The sequence below is a fragment of the Pristis pectinata genome, chromosome 2 (assembly GCF_009764475.1).
Source record: "Pristis pectinata isolate sPriPec2 chromosome 2, sPriPec2.1.pri, whole genome shotgun sequence".
Taxonomy (NCBI): Eukaryota; Metazoa; Chordata; class Chondrichthyes; order Rhinopristiformes; family Pristidae; genus Pristis; species Pristis pectinata.
Genome location: NC_067406.1, coordinates 141,244,836 through 141,265,871, shown reverse-complemented (window position 1 = coordinate 141,265,871; position 21,036 = coordinate 141,244,836). Strand labels below are relative to the sequence as shown.

Genomic DNA, 21,036 nt, shown 5'->3' with positions numbered 1-21,036 from the left:
TGAGACCCTTCATCAGGACTGGTGAAGTCAGGACTGGTCCTGATGAAGGGTCTCAGCCCGAAATGTCTACTATTTATTTCCCTCCATGGATGCTGCCTGACCTGCTGAGTTCCTCCAGCACTTTTTGTGTATTGCTCCAGATTCCAGCATCTACAGAATTTCTTGTGTCGATATCCTGTTGCAGCTTTTCAATGTCCTCGTCACAACACGCTCTTCCACCTACCTTCATGTCATTGGCAAACTTGGAAGCTTGGAAACTTTATATTTCATTCCCTCTCCCAAGTCATTAATGTAAACAGTAAACAACTGAGGGCCAAGAAGTGATCCCTGGGGTACTCCACTTGTTACATCCCTCCAGTCTGAAGAGGACACATTTACTCCAACTCTCCCTTTTCTATGTGACTGCCAGTTAGTTAATTCCACTTTATGTTTATTCCATCTACTTTATCCTCTATTAAGGTTGCCCAGTTGAAAATCTAGATGAAAAAGTACTCTGCTTGCTTTAACTGTGCATTTGGATTTGAGATAATCTCTTTAAGAATGCAGGGCATTATAAGTGCAGGATGGTAGCTACTGAAGGAGAGATTAGAATTACAAATCACAAAGCCTTGGGCCATCTCAAACTCTCTGAAGCGCTTTTGTAGTGTAGCCACCGCTCTAATACAGGACACAGAGCAGCCAATTTACACACAGCAGAATTCCGCAGACAGCATGGGGTTAGGTGATTAATGGAAGTCTGAATATCTGATGAAATGGACTCCTTGTCATGTGATGTCTCGTCACCACATGGAGTCTTCAGGACCCTTTGGGACACTGGATTTTTTCTTCTGTGGCCAGTTGTCCAGCCCTCTGGAATTATCCTCCTGAATACATTGCTGTCTTTTTTGGGGTGTTTCCCATAACTTTGGCAAGGCTCGACACCATGCGGTTATAATTGGTAATTGGTTTATTATTGTTGCATGTACCGAGACTCTTTGTTTTGCATGCCATCCATTGAGGTAGTACAAGGGAAAAACAATAATAGAATACAGAATAAAGTGTTACAGTTACAGAGAAACTGCAGTGCAGGTAGACAGTTAGGTGCAAGGGCCATGATGAGGTAGACTGTGAGATCAAGAGTTTGTCTTTATCATTAAGAGGTCCATTCTAGAGTCTTATAACAGCAGGATAGAAGCTGTCCTTGAGCCAAGTGGTACATGTTCTCAAGCTTTTGTATCTTCTGCCTAATGGAGGGATGGAGAAGAGAGAATGACTGGGGTGGCAGGATATGTAATAAACATGCCCTCACACAAAGCCATCTTCCACATTGTCCAGTATCCTTTCGCATTTGTCTCTTCAGTCAATGATCATTCTCCAACACCTTTTCCACTAACTTGTGGTTTTGCTAACACTCTCCACCCGTTCATTGTGTTCTGCCTTCATGACATTGAATTCTAGTCTGCTCATTTCCCAGCATCTCTTGGATTCCACACTAGACTCGCATCAAGCACCGAGACAATTTTGACGTGGAGCTGATTGCAACAGACAGCAATGGAAACCACTTCCTTCTCTCACAGCAGCCTGCTTACAGTAACAATCTGCCCACTGCCTGGAACAGCTGTTCAACGAGCCCTCCTCCAGGTCTTCAAATTATCCCGGAAGTGAGAATCAGCTGGGATATGGTGATCACCTCACTGACAGATGTGTTCCTGTTCTTGCATTGGGTCTTTGCTATGTTTTTATACATCTAAGATCTGGATCTAATCCAGCCCAGACTAAGGATAACAGCCTTAATTATCCATCAACTGCAAGAGCTCTGGATGAAATGAGTTTTGAAAACTTCAGCTTAGTTTCATCTTAAGAAATAGCAACATTAATGGAGCATTCAGTATTCTTGGAGTCACCTTTGACTAGAAACTGAACAGGACCAGGACACATCATGAGCTACAGGTCACCCTCTGTGTCACGCATCACCCTGAATTGGAATATGTTGTGGAAGCTTCATCATCACTGGGTCTAAAGCCTGGAACTCCCTATGCATTGGCTTTCTGGAAGACGGACTGCCATTCAAAGAGAATTAAGGATTGGTAGTAAATTGCACACATAGATTAAATTAAATATGGCCCCTATATCTTCTAATAACATCAACCCTCAGTGCACTGAGTATAGGAGCTGAGATATTATGCTGCAGTTGTACATGATGTTGGTGAGACCGCACTGGAGTATTGTGTACAATTTTGGTCACCCCGTTAAAGGAAAGACATCATTAAACTGCAGTGAGTGTGGAGATTTATGAGGATGCTGCCAGGACTCGAGGGCCTGAGTGAAAGGGAGAGGTTGGGTAGGCTTGGAGCATAGGAGATTGAGGGGTGATCTTATAGAGGTGTATAAAATCATGAGGGGCATAGACAGGGTGAACGCACACGGTCTTTTTCCCAGGGAAAGGGAACTAAAAACTAGAGGGCATAGGTTTAAAGTGAGAGGGGAAAGATTTAAGAAGAGCCTGAGGGGAAACTTCTTCTTGAAGAGGATGGTGTATATGGAATGAATTGCCAGAGGAAGTGGTCGAGGCAGGTACAATAACAACATTCAAAAGACATTTGGATAAGTACGTGGATAGGAAGGGTTTATAGGGATATGGGCCAAAGGCGGTCAAGTGGAACTAGCTTGGTGGGCACCAATGTCAACATGGACGAGTTGGGTCTGTTTCCATGCTGTATGACTCAATATCCCAAATCACTAACAATTCCTGTGGCACATCAAAGTTATTTGATCTCAGTGGAATGTAAACATTTGAATATCACATGCCCCTGGGCAGAAGACTTCAAAGGCTCACAACAGCCTGAGGGGAGAAATTCTTCCCATCTCCTTAAGTTTTAAGATAGCTATAGATAAGGATAAGTATGGACCTTGCAGGAGAGTATTACATTGAAGCAGGGCAAATTACTAGAGTGTTAGGCAGGAAGTAGGGAGAGTTAATTGGGAACAGCTGTTTTTGGGCAAGTCCACATCTGAAATGTGGAGGGTGTTTAACGACCAACTGCACAGAGTACAGGACAGGTGTGTTCCAGTAAGAAGGAAGGACGAGGATGGCAAGGTAAGGGAACCTTGGATGTCAAGAGAGCTGGTGAATTTAATCAAGAAGAAAAAGGAAACAAATGTGTTTAGGAAGCTAAAATCAAACAGAGCCCTTGAGGATTACAAAGAAGCCAGAAAAGAACTCAAGAAGGGAATTAGGAAAGCCAGGAGGGGCCATGAAAAGTCCTTGGTAAGTAGGATTAGAGAATTGCAAGACATTCTATACATACATCAAAAGCAAGAGGATAACGGGGGAGAGGGTAAGACCACTCAAGGATAAAGGAGGGAACGTGTATTTGGAGGCGGAGGATGTTGATGAGGTCCTAAATGAGTATTTTGCATCAGTATTTACCAAGGAGAAGGACATGGATGATAGGGAGATCAGTGTGGAGCATGCTAATTTGCAAGAGCATTTAGCGATAAAGGAGGAGGTAGTGTTGGGTCTCTTAAAGATCATTAAGGTGGATAAGTCCCCAGGGCCTGGTGGGAAGAGATGAGATTGCTGAGGTCTTGACCAATACCTTTGTGTCCTGTCGAGCCACAGGCGAGGTCTCGGAGGACTGGTGAGTCACTAATGTTGTTCCATTGTTCAAAAAGAGAAATAGGGATAATTCTGGAAACTATAGACCGGTGAGTCAGTGGTAGGGAAGTTACTGGAGAGAATTCTTAGGGACAGGATTTATGAGGAATTGGTAAACCACGGCCTAATTAGGGACAGTCAGCATGGCTATGTGAAGGGCAATTCATGTATTACTAACTTGATTGAATTTTTCGAGGAGGTAATGAGGATGATTTATGAAGGTATAGTTGTGGATGTTGTCTACATGGATTTTAATAAGGCGTTTGACAAGGTTCCTCATGGGATGCTCATCCAGAAGATTGAGATGCATGGGATCCACAGTGACTTGGCCATTTGGATTCAGAACTGGCTTGCCTTTAGAAGTTAAAGGGTAGTGGTTGACGGATCTTATTCTGGCTGGAGGCCTGTGACTACTGCAGGGATTTGTACTGGGAATTCTGCTGTTTGTGATGTATATAAATGACCTGGATGAAAATATACATGGGTGGGTTGCAGACAATTCAAAGATTGGTGGTGTTGTGGATAGTGTAGAAGATTGCCAAAGGATACAGCATGATATAGATCAATTGTAGATATGGGTGGAGAAATGGCAGATGGAGTTTAACCCAGCTAAATGTGAAGTGTTGCACTTTGGGAGATCAAATGTAAAGAGACAGTTCACTGTTAATAGTAAGACCCTTAACGGTGTTGATGTGCAGAGGGATCTTGGGGCCCAAGTCCACAGCTCCCTGGAAGTGGCCACACAGGCTGATAAAGAAGGCATATGACATGCTTGCCTTTATTAGTTGAGGAATTGAGTTCAAGAGTCGGGAGGTTATGTTGCAGCTTTATAAAACTCTAGTTAGGCCACATCTGGAGTATTGCATTCTGTTCTGGTCATCCCATTAGAGGAAGGATGTCAAGGCTTTGGAGAGGGTGCAGAAGAGGTTTACCAGGGTGCTACCTGGATTAGAGGGCATGAGCTATAAGGAGAGGTTAGACAAACTTGGGTTGTTTTCTCTGGAGAGACGGAGGCTGAGGGGAGACCTGATAGGGGTTTATGAGATTATGAGGGGCATTAATAGAGTAGACAGCTGGTATCTTTTCCCCAGGGTTGAAATGTCTAATACTAGAGGGCATGCATTTAAAGTGAGAGGGGGTAAGTTCAAAGGAGATGTGCGGGGCAGGTTTTTTACACAGAGAGTGGTGGGTGCCTGGAATGTGCTGCCAGGGTTGGTGGTGGAGGCAGATGCGATAGAGGCGTTTAAGAGACTCTTAGATAGGCACATGAATGTGCAGAGAATGGAGGGAGATGGACATTGTGTAGGCAGAAGGGATTAGTTTAGTTGGGCATCTGATTACTAATTTAATTAGTTCGACACAACATTGGGGGCCGAAGGGTCTGTTCCTGTGCTGTACTGTTCTATGTGTTCAATGTTCTATCTCAATCCTAAATGGGTAGCTCTTTATCTTGAGTCTATGTCCCCATGGTTGTAGACTGTGCAGTCAGAAGAAGCACTGGGTTCTGTAGACTCACAACAGATCTGTGTTGAACAGTTGCACTCAAGGCCTGAAAGAATACCTGATGTGGATTATAGAAGACTTCATACTGTTAGCGTACACTGGTACTTTTCTGCAGTTGGAGTTCAGGGGCTGAGTTCAGTGATGGCTGTGCTAGTTTGGCCCACAAGGAGAGATGACCTTTGGGACCAATATCCTGCACTCCAACGAAAGAAGCATTTCATCGACATGAAGCCACAGCTTGATTATTGTGAGGTGACAAAAAAATGAGCTGACTGTATTTTATCTTTCTTTATCAATCAAAGATGTCATCAGAAGCACAGAAGGAGGCCATTCTGTGCATTTGTTCTCAGGTACATGGATAGGAAAGGTTTCGAGGGGTATGGGCCAAACACAGGCAAGTGGGACCAGCTTAGATGGGCATCTTGGTTGGAATGTAAGGGTAGGGGCAAAGGGTCTGTTTCTGTGCTCTATTACTCTATGATTCTCTAACTCTATGACAAAGGAGATGATTGAGACTAATCCCATTTCCTAGTTCTCTGACCCTAACATGATCATTCAGATCTGTTTCAAATGAAGTGAAGGTTTCTGTCTCCAACACCTGTACAGAGTTCCAGGCCACCAACGGTCTTTGGAGAAAATTTTATTCCTCAACTTCCCTCTTTCTCTTGTTTGGTTTCCTTAAATCTATGCTCCCTGGTTGACCTCTCAGCCAGAGAAAAATCTTCCCTTCCCATTTATCCTGTCTATGGCCACAGGATAATGATTATGGACAAGAATGCTGACTGATAAGAGCCCAGGGCAACAGGCTAACTGGGAGGCCCAAGTATCCTATCTAAATTCAGTTAACTTAACAGCAAGCCAAAGATTGTACAGACTAATATTCTGCGTCAGTTAACGGAGGAATGGGTGTAAAGATTCAAAGAAGAGAGTAGTCTCTGAATCCTGACCAACATTCCCCCCTCAAACTACACCACCAAAGCAGGTGAGACAGCCCTGTGACAGCACCTCTACTACAGGTACCTCAGTGGTTTAAAGAGGCAGCTCACCAACACCCTCACCAGGCTAATTATGGATGAGAAATAAAGGTTGGCCTTGACAGTGATGACACATAACATGAATGCATATAAAAAAAATGACCATCTGCTGTTTGTGGGATCATGTTAAAGGCTGCCATGTAAAGGCTATATAACCTGACTGCATTTTGATACTGACCCATGCCTGTAAAATATTCAGCCACATTTTGAGAAGACATTGCATGTTTAGAGTTAGAGAATCATAGTGTCATAAAGCACAGAAACAGGCCCCCCATGTTCCTACTGATCATCTACCAGCATTTGGTCCATAGCTTTCTATGTCTTGGTATTTCAGGAACTCATCCAGATACTACTTAAATGTCGTGAACTCACTCAGACAGTGTGTTCCAGATTCTAAACATCCTCTGCTGGTCCTTCCTTAATCCCCTCTGAAGCTGTTTGTCCTGACTCTAAACCTATGCTCTCTGATTATAGACACCTCTGCTTTGGGGAAAATTTTCCATTCTCTCTTCTTCCCCTCTCCCATTGGGCAGAAGATACAAAAGCCTGAAAGCACGTACCACCAGGCTCAAGGACAGTTTCTATCCCGCTGATATAAGACTATTGAATGGTTCCCTAGTACAATAAGATGGACTCTTGACTTTACAATCTACCTCGTTATGACCTTGCTCCTTATTGTCTGCCTGCACTGCACCTTCTCTGTGACTGTTACACTTTATTCTGCATTCTGTTATTGTTTTACCCTGTACTACCTCAATGCACTGATGTAATGAATTGATCTGTATGAACGGTATGCAAGACAAGTTTTTGACTGTACCTCACTACATGTGACAATAATAAACCAATTTACCAATTTAATTTATTTATGCCCCTCATAATTTTGTCCACCTCTGTCAGGTCCCCTTTCTCTCTCCTTAGCTCCAAGGAAAATAAACCCAATTTGTTCAATAAAATTTTAAGCTACTCGCAATCAATATTTTTAAAGATTCCATTTTCACTAACAAGATAACTGATTTTATTCAGATTTCTAACCGTAAGAACATTGGAAATAGAATGCAATAATTTTCAGATGAGCAGCTAATTTTTTTATCTATGTGAAGCTACTGCTGAACTAGATTTCTGTGAGATTATGAAAATTGAGTTGGCTATATTTTATCTTCCTTTACTATCAGTAGGTAACACAAACTAAATGTGTCATCAGAAATTGTTTCACTAATGTCCTTCAGAGAAGGAAGTTTGCTGTTGTTTTGGCACAGGCCTGTACCTGATTCCATCCACTTCCTCAGTGTAAGTGGGGTGTGAGATGGACACTATGTGGCTGCATAGCTGGTGATGTCCACATTCCATGAGCAAATAGAGGAGAAGGTGTGTTTGCAAGAGTTCCAACATTCTAATGTCCTGCAGATTCCAGCATCTGCACTCTCTTCTTGTCTCCAAAAAGTTTTGTTTTATAGAATATCAAACAGAACAGAACAGCACAGCACAGCAACAGGCTCTTCGCTAAACCAATTAAACTAGTAATTAAATACCTAACTAAACTAATCCCTTCTGCCTAAACAAGATCCATCTCCCTCCATTCTCTGCACATTCATGTGCCTATCTAAGAGCCTCTTAAATGCTTAATCCTGCCTGCGTGTCCTCCTCCCCCTCCCCCCACCTTCTTATTCAGGCTTCTGCCCTCTTCCTTTCCTGTCCCGATGAAGGGTCTCGGCCCGAAACGTCGACTGGTTATTTCCCTCCATGGATGCTGCCTGACCTGCTGAGTTCCTGCAGCACTTTTTGTGTTTTGCTCCGGATACATCCAGCATATGCAGAATTTCTTGTGTCTTTATCCTCACAATCTACCTCGTTATGGCCTTGCACCTTATTGTCTGCCTGCACAATAACATTCTATTCTGCATTCTGTTATTGTTTCTGCTTGTACTACCACAATGCACTGTTGTATTGAAATGATCTGTATGGTTGGCATGCAAAACAAGTTTTTAACTGTGCATCGGTACATGTGACAATAATAAACCAATTCCAATTCCAAAAAAATCGTCTCACTACCTGGCAGCACATTCCAGGCACCCACCACTCCCTGTGTAAAAACCTTGCCCCGCATATCTCCTTTGAAGTTACCCCCTCTCACTTTAAATGCATGCCACCTGGTATTAGACATTTCATTACGTATCACCTGTGGCTCATTGCATTCAAGAACCACTTCTGTGTAGTGCTGATGGACTTGCCAATGAGTTGTTAGATTCTCAGGTGGGTGTAAAAGATCCAGTGGACATTATTTCCAAAGTGGAATGGCATTCTTTTATCCAATATCCTGGACAGTACTGATCCCTCAAAAGATACCAGAGAAGCAGATTACCATGTTGTTGTTTGTGGGAGCTCACAATGTGTGCAGGTAGGCTCCAGAGTTTCCAGCTTTGCAATTATGACTGTACATTATAGAATCATAGAGTCATTCAGCATGGAAACAGGCCCTTCGGCGCAACTCGTCCATGCCAACTGTGTTGCCCAGCGAGCTAGTTCCATCTGCCTGCATTTGGCCCATGGTCCTCTAAACCCCTCCTATCCATGGACTTATCCAGGTGGCTTTTAAATGTTGCAAATGTGCCCGCCTCAACCACTATTTCTGGCAGCTCTTTCCAAATGCGCATCACGCTTTGCGTGAAGAAGCTGCCCCTGATGTCTCTTTTAAATCTCTCACCTCCGATCTTAAACCTATGCCCTCTTGTTTATAGCACCCCCTCCCTGCTCTCACCTTATCTATGCCCCTTATGATCTTATATCCCTCTATCAGGTCACCCCTCAATCTCCTACGTTCCAGGGAATAAAGTCCTTGTCTACGCAACCTCTCTTTGTAACTCAGGCCCCCAAGTCCAGGCAACATCCTGGTAAATCTTTTCTGCGAACTGACCAGGACCACAAGAAGCTGCAGAGAGTTGTGGACACAGCCCAGTGCATCATGGACACCAGCCTCCCCTCCTTGGACTCTATGTCTTTACCTCTTGTTGTCTTGGTGTAGCAGCTAGCATAATCAAAGACCCCACCCACCCAGGACATTCTCTCTCCTCTCCTCGTCCATCAGGTAGAAGATAGAGGAGCCTGAGGGCACATACCACCAGGACAGTTTCTACCCCACTGTGATAAGACTATTGAACAATGATACAATGAGATGGACTATGACCTCATGATCTACCTTGTTGTGACCTTGCACCGTATTGCACTGGACTTTCTCTGTAGCTGTGACACTTTACTCTGTACTGTTATTGTTTTTACCTGTACTACATCAATGCATTCTGTACTAACTCAATGTAACTGCACTGTGTAATGATTTGACCTGTACGATTGGTTTGTAGGACAAGTTTTTCACTGTACCTCGGTACAAGTGACAATAATGAACCAATAAACCAATAACATCTTTTCTAGAACAGGGTGACCAAAACTCTACACAATGCTCCAAGTGCTTTGAAGAAAAACAAATATCAAAGTACTTGGTTTTTTGTACAAAGCTTTGGGATGACCTCAGGCTATGGGAGACCCCTGTAAAGACAAGGTTGTTTACTTGTTTCTTCACTTATGTTGGGTGTTGGGTGTCGATACTGATACTACACAATTTCCAGTGGATTAATTCAACTATTTCATCATCTTGCCTTCAGCAGTCTGGAAACAAGCTGTGTTTATGTAACTTATGGTAACAGGTTTATATTATTTTGCCCTATTGAGATGTGGGGCCAAAAGTGAGGAGGGTAACGTTGATTTAAAGGAAGAAGGGGGTTGAGTGATTCAGTGACAAAGCAGATTTGTGGATATGGAAGAATCAATGGCAGAACAGATGTGAGACAATATTTTAACAGACAATTAATGGCCACAATTGACTGGTGGTTGATCTATTGCACTCCGGTGGGAAAGCTGATCAATGAGCAAAAAGTACACTGCAAAGAGGTAATGGTGCACTCTGCCCTCCAAAACTCTGGAGGATGTGGTGTTATAGCTATGGATCGGTGCCTACATTAAACCATGATACTCTCTGCTAATGCACTTTTTATGGAAATAAAGTTATAATTCACTACTAAGTGTCTTAATGCTGCATAGTGGGAAAAATTATTGGTCATCATAATATTGATAAATGTGGCTGGATGGAAACTGCGTTGATTACCAAGTCCATTATAGAATGATCGAAATGTGATCTGCCTGCATCAGTAAGTACAGTGTATTGTACATAGTTACATAACCTCTGTCTCGAGCAAGGTTGATTTTACAAAACCCAACTTAATGACAGCTTCTTTTTCCCCCGCAGTGGAAAGATAGAGCATTAAGCACCACAGTGAAGAGTCTGTCAGTCTTGCAGTTACTGATAGAGGGGTCTTGGGTTTCAGCAGGGCTGATGGTTGGAGGGGCATCTGAAAGCCAGCTACTCTCTATCATTAGAATATTTGTTCATTGGCAATGCCACACTTATTGCCAATTTTTATTTGCCATATAACCTACTGAGGTTGGAAATTCTACTGAACAGCTCTGTTGAAGCCTAAGGAATTTATTATGAGGATAGGTTGAGCGTGCTATGGCTTTTCTCTTTGGAGAAAAGGAGGATGAGAGGTGACTTGATGGAGGTGTACAAGATGATAAGAGGCATAGATCAAGTGGACAGTCAGAGACTGTTTCCCAGGGTTAAAATGGCTAACACGAGGGGGCATAATTTTAAGGTGATTGGAGGAAGGTATAAGGGGGATGTCAGAGGTAAGTTTTTTACACAGAGTGGTGGGTGCGTGGAACGCACTGCCTGCAGAGGTTGTGGGGGCAGGTACATTAGGGACATTTAAGAGGCTCTTAGATAGACACATGAATGATAGAGAAATGGAGGGCTATGTTAGAGGGAAGGGTTAGATAGAGCAGGATAAATTGTCGGCACAACATCGTGGGCCGAAAGGCCTGCACTGTGCTGTAATGTTCTATGTTCTATTCAGAAGGTTAAGGGGTACAATTGGTTTTCAAGATATTGAAAGGAACTGATGCATGATATAGTGAAAAATAATCCCCTCTGGCAGGAGAATCTAAAAGTTGAAGACAAAGCCAAAAAAGCGAAGTTAATCTACACAAAAAGAGTGGTAGAAGTTTGGAGCTGCCTTCCATAAACAGTAAAATATGATTGGTCAGTTGATAGTTTTATATCTGAGGTTGAGGTGACCAATAATAGCGAGGGCTTTGAGCAAAAGATGGGCGTATAAGATTATGTCACAGGCCCTATTTAACTGAGGATCGACTTTAAATATTGCTGTTGAGTTGCAGAGAAGAATGACAGATTTGCAGAAAGGTAAAATTTACTTCCTATTACTTCCATAAATAACCAAGAGGAAGGTCAGGGAACCAGGATTGGCCCAGGGAGCCCAGAGAGCTGGGAGTAGCCAGGAGAAAGGCACGAGGCCCCAGGAGGGAGCAGTGCTGGTGACCTTCCAAAATGCAGGGTCAGTGGGTCAGATAATTCGGCCCAATGCAGAGGAACCTGGTCTTGTAGGATCCACAGTTTGCACAGTATTGCAGTTTGGGTTGGGCCTTAGCCATGATCTTATAGAACAGCGGAATGAGCTCAAGGGCTAAATGGCCTCCTCCTGTTCCTATGTTTGTCTGTTGCTATCTATTTCTGGACATGTTCTGCCCCTCAGATTGGAACTCCTGAAGTTTCTTCTCTTGAGAGCCTCTGCTTCCTGGAGCCACAGTTGGGAACCTGTCTAACCTCACCACCTCTTGACCTCTCTCTCCTCCAACAAACTCCACACAACCCACTTCTTTGGCCAGGCTCTTGGTTGAACATTCTAATTTTTTGAAACTTGGGAGTCTTTCCAGCCTCTACCTGCTAACTCACCTGTGAGGTGCCTTGAGACATCTTTACTAGCATGTTGTTGCTTGTCGCACCAGAAGATTTGAAGCTCACTCAAAGATCTGGACCAGGTTCTGGTCTAGATTCCTGAAAATCAGTATGGGGGTCATACAAATCAGTTTGGTTTTGTATCCCCATTTTGAGATGGGGTAAGTTAAAGTCAGTCAAGTGCCTTTCTAGGTGAGGGGTGGCATCCAGCTGGAGGTGAAGAATTTCTCACTTTCTCCAATGAGGGCAGCAACCTAGATTGTACAGCAGGTCTGGTCACCACACTAGAGGAAGGATGTGGTTGCACTGGAGAGGGTGCAGGAGAGATTCACTGGGATGTTGCCTGGGATGGAGATTTTCAGTTAAGAGGAGACACCAGATAGGCTGTGTTTGTTTTTCTTGGAGTGGAGGAGGTTGAGGGTGGTATCTGACAGGAATGCAAGACTATCAGGAGGATAGATAGGGTAGGAAGTGGGAAACCTTTCCTCTGTAGCAGAGGTGTATAAAACCAGAGGGCAAAGGTTTAATAAAGTTGTGGGAGGGGAGCTGAGGAAGAATTTTTTCACCCAGAGGGTGGTTGGAATCTGGGACATACTGCCCGAGGGGCTGGTGGAGGCAGTTACTCTTGCAACATTTAAGAAATATCCGGATAATCACTTGAATCACTAAGATGTAGAAGGCAATGGGCCAAGTGCTGGGAAATGGGATTGGTATACAGAGGTACTCAGTAGTCAGCATGGACAGGGTGGGCCGAAGGGCCTGCTTCTATGCTGTATGACTCTCTGATTCTACAGGCGCCCCTCTGAGTTACGGGGTGGGGTGGGGTGGGAGTTACGTTCCTGGAACACAGTCTATGTCGCTAGTTTCCATAACAGGAGGCTGCATTATCTGCACATGTGTCTTGAAATGTGTGTTGAAAATAATAAATATTGTGGTCAAAATAAATGTGGTAAATAAATTTTGTGTTTATTTATTTAGTTCTTTCTCGCATAAATTCTGTAAGTGTGAATTTTGTTCTGTATCTCAAATTTTCGGGTAGTGATTTGTGGATTCTTTAAGGGCAAATTTCTGTTACCCAAAGGGCCTTAACTTGTGGGGGGGGGGGGGGTCATAGAACAGAACATAGAACAGTACAGCACAATACAGGCCCTTTGGCCCACAATGTTGTGCTGACCTTTAAACCATGCCTAAGACTATCTCACCCCTTTCTCCCACATATCCCTCTATTTTAAATTCCTTCATATGCTTATCTAGTAATTTCTTGAATTTGACCAATGTACCTGCCTCCACCACCGCCCCAGACAGCGCATTCCATGCCCCAACCACTCTCTGGGCAAAAAACCTTCCTCTGATATCTCCCTTGAACTTCCCACCTATTACTTTAAAGCCATGCCCTCTTGTATTGAGCATTGGTGCCCTGGGAAAGAGGGTATTTGCATACCTCTGCATTTGCATAGCCACTGCTGTCGGACTCTTGGCCAGCATGTATAATTCCCAGTAGAGGGGATTATGATATGATTGCATTAAGCATTTGAAATGATAACATGATGATCATTGTGAATGATTCTGGGGAATGTGGGTCCATTCTATTCATTAACCTGGAACCTTGTGTGCACTTACACCAGTCTGAATGGAACTTCCTGCCTGCAAGCAGCAGGGAAGAAGAATAAGTTTTGACTTTCAACACAGAATTGGATAAGGATTTGAAGGATAAACACTTGAAGATCAATGAGGGAAAAACAAGAGGATGCAGCAATGGAAGGTCTCTTTCAAAGAGCTGCTGTAGAGATGTGTTGAATGTCCTCATCTGGAATAACATTCAGTGATTCTATTGAAGGCTGTCACTTTAATCCTGGTAAAGGTCAGATAGTTGATATTGTTATGTTTAACATATTTACACTACTTTCCTCTGCTATAAAACTGAAAAGCACAAATTAACTGTACTGATAGAACTGTACGTTGGCAGTGATTTCTAAATCAACCACTTATGTAAGAGTAAAAATTCCATTGACTTCAGTGGAATGAATTTTGAAGGGAGAGACCAGTGTTCTGTTGCTGGTATAAGTTTTACCCATAGCTTCGTTATTTAGATGCTTCATAAATTCGAATGTTCCTGTCAATCCTTCTCGGTACTTGTGGGTGGAAGAACAGCTCGAGTTTTTCCTGTGTTCTGACTTGATGAAACATCATGACAATGTGGTTATGTGACTGAATGTTACAATGCAAACCGAGTGGTTAAAAATGTCTCTACATTTCCGCTTATTTGCACAGATTAGGGAGATAAAGAACAACTACACAAAACATAAAAGCTCATCCTTTGCTTCGTTGACAGAAAGAATGCCTGCTCCAGGAGCCCAGGTAAGGAAACCTTCTAACACCTTTCCATTCTTTATTGACTGATGAATCAGCAACTGATATTCTTGATTCAATCCATGCCTCCGCATAATAACCTGCACCTCAGTCAGAGGAACTGCGACTTTTGAGTCTTTCAAAAAGATTGCCAATCAGATATGAAAAGAGAAAAATTACAGATGATGGAAATCCAGAATAAATACGGGCAGTGCGGAAGCACTCAGCAGGTTGGGCAGCATCTGTAGAGTCAGAACCAGAGTCAGAGTCAGAACCAGATTTATTATCACTGACGTGAAATCTGTTGCTTTGCAGTTGTAGTACAGTGCAAAGACATAAAATTACTATAAATTACAAAACTAAATAGTGCAAAAAAAGGAATAACGAGGTAGTGTTCATGGACTGTTCAGAAATCTGATAGCGGAGGGGAAGAAGCTGTTCTTGAATCGCTGAGTGTGGGTCTTTAGGCTCCTGTACCTCCACCCAGATGGTAGTAATGAGGAGGGTATGTCCCGGATGGTGAGGGTCCTTAGTGACAGATGCCGCCTTCTTGAGGCACCACCTCTTGAAGATGTCCTCGGTGGTGGGGAGGGTTGTGCCCGTGATGGAGCTGGCTGAGTCTATAACTCTCTGCAGCCTCTTGCAATCCTGCGCATTGGAGCCTCCAGAACAGGCTGTTTCTTTCATCAATGTTTCTTTCATCAGAATTATTGAAGTGAGAAAGTAATTGTGTTTTAAGTTGCTGAGAGTGGGAAGAGTAGAGAGAACAAAAGTAATGTTTGTGATTGGGTGGATATCAAGGTTGTAGATGTGACATCAATGCTATTGGTGTGGGAGAGGTGCTGTTCCTTGAGCTTGTGCTGGTCTTTGATGGAATAATGTAGAAATCTGAGAGTTCAGAGTGGGAGTGGGGTGGGAAATTAAAAGGACAGGCAACTGGAAGGTCAGTGTTACCCCTGCAGTGTAAATGTAGTTGTTCTGCAAAGCATTCATCCAATCTATGCACAGATAATCAGCTGTAGAGGACACCACATTGTGAGCACGGAATGCAATACAATTAATTGGATGAAATCCAAGTAACTTTCTGCTTCACTTGAAAGGTTATTTGAGTACCAGGATTTTGGGAAGAGATGAGGTTAAGGGGCAGGGATTGTATCTCCTGTGGTTGCCGAGAAAGGTGCCATGAGAAGGGGAGTAGTTGATGGAGATAGAAGAGCAGACCAGGGAGTTGAGGAGGGAATAGTCCCTTTGATTTGGTGGAAGGGGAGGGGAGAGGAAGATGTGCCATGTGATGGAGAGAAAGGTTACAGGTGAAGGTCCATTGTGGAGTTTGATAGGTTGGAAGGGGAAGACAGGGGGAAACCTATCATTGCTCTGGCTGGAAAGAGAGAGGCTGAGTGCAGAAGTGTGGGAAGTAGAGCAGACACAGTGGAAAACCCTGTCAACTATGGTAGAAAGAAATCAAAAAGAGAAAACATTTCAAGCACTGTTGTGGAAAGTCTCACCATCTGAACAGACACCAGGGAGCCAGAGAAACTGGGAGGTGGGAATGGAATCCTTGCAGGGAGTAGAATGGGAAAGGTGTAGTCAAGGTATAATCGGAATTTGGGTACTTTGAGACAAAAATAATCAGACAGGTTAAATCAATATCCACACCAACTTGTACGTAGTGTGTCACTCGAAAAATATATTCAGAGCCAGTTGTAGTATGTGGAAGCATTGTAAATAAAAGCACCAGCTAAAGTGGTTGTTGGACCAAAGACTGAAGTAAAATGAGTTTGCTGTGTGCGGTGAACTATAGATATCATCATTACTTTATATTCATTATTTTACAAGTATCAACTACTTCAACATGGAGACACAACCATTAAGCTATTCCTAAATGTGACCGTGTTTACAAAAGAGGGAAAAGTTACCCAAATTTATATGGGAAATTGATACAACTATCCAGGCTGACACCCCAGTGCCTTAACATTGGAACTTCCATCTCTTAAATGAAGGGTAAAAGCATCTTGCCTCCAAAGTGTGTAAAAGAATCCAAGGCACTATCTAAGAGAAGTGTAGGAGTGTTCTCCACTGTGACCTGGCCAGTATCTATCCCTCAAACAATGCAATGAGGGTCACCAGTGCATGTCCACTTTTCAGTGTAAAGACAGAGAAAAGGAGGTCCCCCACCCTAAGGAAACACAAGGAAAGTTAATTTATGCCAAGTAGAAACTGCACTTGGAGGGTAAAAAGGATACCATGGGGTGCAGTGGTTAAGTTGCAGGGCCAGCAGGCCGAAATCTGGACCCTTGATCTACAAACGAGAGTTTGAATCTCAGCATGGCAGTTATGAAATTTAAATTCAATGAAATAAATCTGGCATTTAAAGGAAAAGGCTAACTGAAGTGACTCACCATTGATAGTATCTACGTGAGGCTCTCAAGAAGGCAACATCCGCCATCAAAGATCCCCACCATCCGGGCTGTGCTATCTTCTCGCAGCTACATTGGACAGGAAGTACAGAAGCCTGAAGTCCCACACCACCAGGTTCAGGAACAGCTACTTCCCTTCAACCATTTGGTTCTTGAACCAACCTGCACAACCCTAATCACTACCTCAGTATAGAACACTATGACCACTTTGATCACTTTGCACTACAATCGACTGTTTTTGTTTGTTCTAATTGTGTTCTTTCTTGTAAAAAGAATGCTGCGTATCTGATGCTATGTGCCTGTGATGCTGCTGCAAGTAAGTTTATCATTGCACATGTACTTGTGCATCTGACAATAAACTCGACTTTGACTTTGACTTTGACTTTGAACTGGCAATGATAGAAAGTTGTTAAAAACACTCATGTCCTTCAGGAGAAGAGATCTGGCTTCCTTCCCAGGTCTGTATGTCACTCCAGATCCACCAATGCGGTTGCCTCCTTAGTTTTGAGATACTTGGACAATAAATGAACCAACAAAAATAAGTGTGAGATAGCTTGCTTCTCTAGGTATGAATGAACAAAGCATTAAAAACAGCAAGCCTGAAAGGCATCAGGAATTATTTCCAGGGGTATATAGAACATCAAACAGTACCGCACAGGAACAGGCCCTTCGGCCCACAGTGTCTGTGCCAAACACGATGCTGAATTAAACCAAATCTCTTCTGCCTGCACATGATCCATCTCCCTCCATTCCCTGCACAGTCACGTGTCTATCTAAAAGTCTCTTAAACGCCACTATTGTATCTGCTTCCACCATTACCCTGGGAGCCTGTTCCAGGCACCTACCACTCTCTGTGTAAAAAAAACTTGCATCGCACATCTCCTTTGAACATTCCCCCTCTCACCTTAAATGCACGTCCTCTAGTACTTGACATTTCTACCCTAGAACGGGCTACCGGGGGAGTGGTGGAAGCAGATATGATCGAGGTGTTTACGAGGCTTGTAGATAGGCAGATGAGTATGCAGGGAATGGAAGGATAACCCTAGATAATGTGGATGCCTTCATGAAGATAAGTACGTGAGAGGAGAAGCAGCAGAAAACATGAGATGTAGTGGATGAAACGGGAGGTGACTCCTATGGAGTATGGATGCCACCACAGTGTGTTGGGCAGATGACCTCTTTTTGTGCTGCATGTTTTTTGTGTGAAGCTGATTAATGATGGGAGCGTAGCTTGGTACTCTGAATCCTCCAGGGAACAGCCACCATCTAGATGTCTATTTGGAACCATGCCTACTTTGTACTTCTCTGACTATGCATTGCGAAGTTGATTTATTACAGTGGAAAGTTAAACTTCAGCAACTGCATTTTTTACCCCCACAATGTAAATTTTCTGGCAGTATCTGAATAGTTTCATTACAAAGGGCTAGACAAACAGTGGGCAGGTTTCCTGCTTGAAAATAACAAGAAAACAGTAATTGAGTTGGTCCAGGTTGTTGGGAGAGCTGCAATCCATTAACTTGGAGTGAAAGCAGAAAGTGGGTCCCATTGGGCACATTATTTCCATTCCTCTCTGCTCCACTCCCCTCTGGCTCCACTGCTCCCCAAAATTAAACTGATTTAGTTTGCCAAGACTGGAGGAAAAAGAAAAAAAATGTTGTTTGCGTTCTGGCTTAAAAACTGCAGTGTTTCAAATAGCATTAACGCCACAGACGTCGAGTCTCAGATGGTTTGTGATATTGGGCAGAGATATGAGTGAGCAATGCAAGCAATTTTTTTTTCAGGAGGTACAGTTCATTTACTTTAATAAATACCAACTTGTTAAATAACTTCAAAAAGTGATTTATTCCATTTTAGCTTGATGAATGACTTCCCTTCTCTGTAAGACCAGGATGGAGATTGTTGGCCTACACCTGCACTTGTTAGCACGTCCTTCAGAACTGTCGCACGCACAGAACACCTTGGATAATACCCATGCTTAACTTTTATGGTGGCTGCTTTACATCCTCGTGCCTCTGGATTCCAGTTTGAGTTAGACACAAAGGACTGCAGATGTTGGAATCTGGAGCAGAAAGCAAAGTACTGGAGGAACTCAGCGGGTGCTTCTGTGTTGTTTGACTTGTGGTCAAACAGCACCTGGGTGTCTCCACAGATGCTGCCCGACTTGCTGAGTTCCTCCAGCACCTCGTTTCTTGTTCCATTTTGTGTTAGGTTGAAACTGCGGTGGGTGCCAGCTCATGATGGATCCTGTTAGATGTTTCACTGCAAGGCGGAATAGATTTTGTCCTCTTTGTTGCAGAGAGTACAAGCTAATAATGGCACAACGGTGCAGCAGAACAGCTGCCACCTCACCGAATGATGAGATTGGTAGACTACGTCAGTTTATTATTGTAACGTGTACCAAGATACAGTGAGAAGTTTTTATTTGTTTTCCATCTTGGCAGATCATCCCAATCATAAGTACATTGAGGGAGTACAAAGAAAACAGATTGCAGAATGTAGAGAAAATTTACAGAAATTTATAGACAAATAATTTATAGAGAAACAATGCAGAGAAAATTTACATGGATGTTGCCAGGACTTGAAGACCTGTTATAGGGAAAGGTTGAATAGGTTCAGACTTTATTCCCTGGAGCGCAGGAGAATGAGGGGAGATCTTATAGAGGTATACAAAATTATGGGGGGTATAGATAGGGTGAATGCATGCAGGCTTTTTCCCCTCAGGTTGGGTGAGACTAGAACTAGAGGTCATCAGTTTAGGGTGAAGGGTGAAATATTTAAGGGGAATCTGAGGGGAAACTTCTTCACTCAAGAGGGCGGTGCGAGTGTGGAACGAGCTGCCAGCGGAAGTGGTGGATGTGGGTTCAATTGTAACATTTAAGAAGACGTTGGATAGGTACATGGATGGGAGTGGTATGGAGGGCTATGGTCCGGGTGCAGGTAGATGGGACTAGGCAGAAAACCAGGCCAGTATGGACTGGATAGGCCAAAGGGCCTGTTTCTTTGCTGTAGTGCTGTATTCTATGACTCTAGAATACAGAACATAGTGTTGCAGTTACAGAGAAGTTGCAGTGCTAGTAAACATATAAAGTGCAAGGGCAACAACGAGGTAGATTGGGAGATCAGGAGTTCATCTTTCAGCATATGAGAGGTCCGTTCAAGAGTCTCATAACAGCAGGATAGAAGCTGTCCTCGAGTCTGGTGGTAGGTGCACTCAAGCTTTTGTATATTCTGCCTGACGGGAGAGGGGAGAAGAGAGAATGACAGGGGTGGGAGTAAAAAAAATTATGTTGGCTGCTTTCCTGAGGCTGCGGGAAGTGTAGACAGAGTCCATGGATGGGAGGCTGGTTTGCGAGATGCACTGGGCTATATTCACAACTCTCTGCAATTTCTTGCAGTCTCGGGCAGAGCAGTTGCCATACCAAGCTGTGATGCATCCAGATAGGATGCTTTCTATGGTGCACCTATAAAAATGTAAGAGTCACTGGGGACATGTTGAACTTCTTTAGCCCTCTGAGGAAGTAGAGCTCCTTAACAAGTAGGTTTAGGGATTTGAAATGGAATTAAGGTGGGTGAATTAGCATTAACTCTGCTATAGAAAGCAAAATGAAGAGAGGAAAAGAAAGCTGTCTTATGAGAAAAGAAAACACAGAGAGGATATGTCATAAACCCATTAACTACTTATCACCCCTTCAGCAATTCACTACCTGAAGAAGAGAGGCTCAGTTGTTTAAATTGTTTAACTTCTGGGCCAGGGAAGTCACTGGCAATACCTGGTTTGTTGTAAGAGCCCCAGCTCTCTGTTGTGAGTTAAATGGTAAATTAATGAGCAAATGCAGCAACTTCATAAAGTTCACAGGAAGCTTGAGGGTGAGATGCTGTTTTTGTGAGGTTAATGATGGAACAATGCAAATCATCCAGTAATTTGTGTTTCATGAATACTTCTCTCTTGCCACAGGTTGCCGGATAATTTCCACATTTATAATCGTGTTTGGGTGTAGCTAATTTGTCAGTGAAGACCTGATCCTAATGAGTCCTCTCAACACTCCTCATTCTCATTACTTCTGTGAGCAGATTCCAAAACTCATACTTGAATCCCTGCAAAAAACGGAGTCTTTGGCAATTCCAGAAGCTAGTCTTACTTAGACTGATAAACACAAGGTTGAGAAGAGCTTTTATGTTCTCCCCTTAAGCCTGAAAGCATGTACCGCCAGGCTCGAGGACAGCTTCTATCCCGCT

The 21,036-nt window shown here is 43.3% G+C and overlaps 1 protein-coding gene across 1 annotated transcript in view; it reads left to right on the top strand.

Annotated features, from left to right (window-relative positions):
• Positions 1–21,036, top strand: part of stpg2 (sperm-tail PG-rich repeat containing 2) — a 199,377-nt gene that overhangs the window by 114,839 nt on the left and 63,502 nt on the right. The window contains exons 10-11 of the mRNA XM_052041076.1: positions 1,476–1,640; positions 14,306–14,392. Coding sequence (XP_051897036.1) covers positions 1,476–1,640; positions 14,306–14,392 — 252 coding nt within the window. The remainder of the gene's footprint in view (positions 1–1,475; positions 1,641–14,305; positions 14,393–21,036) is intronic.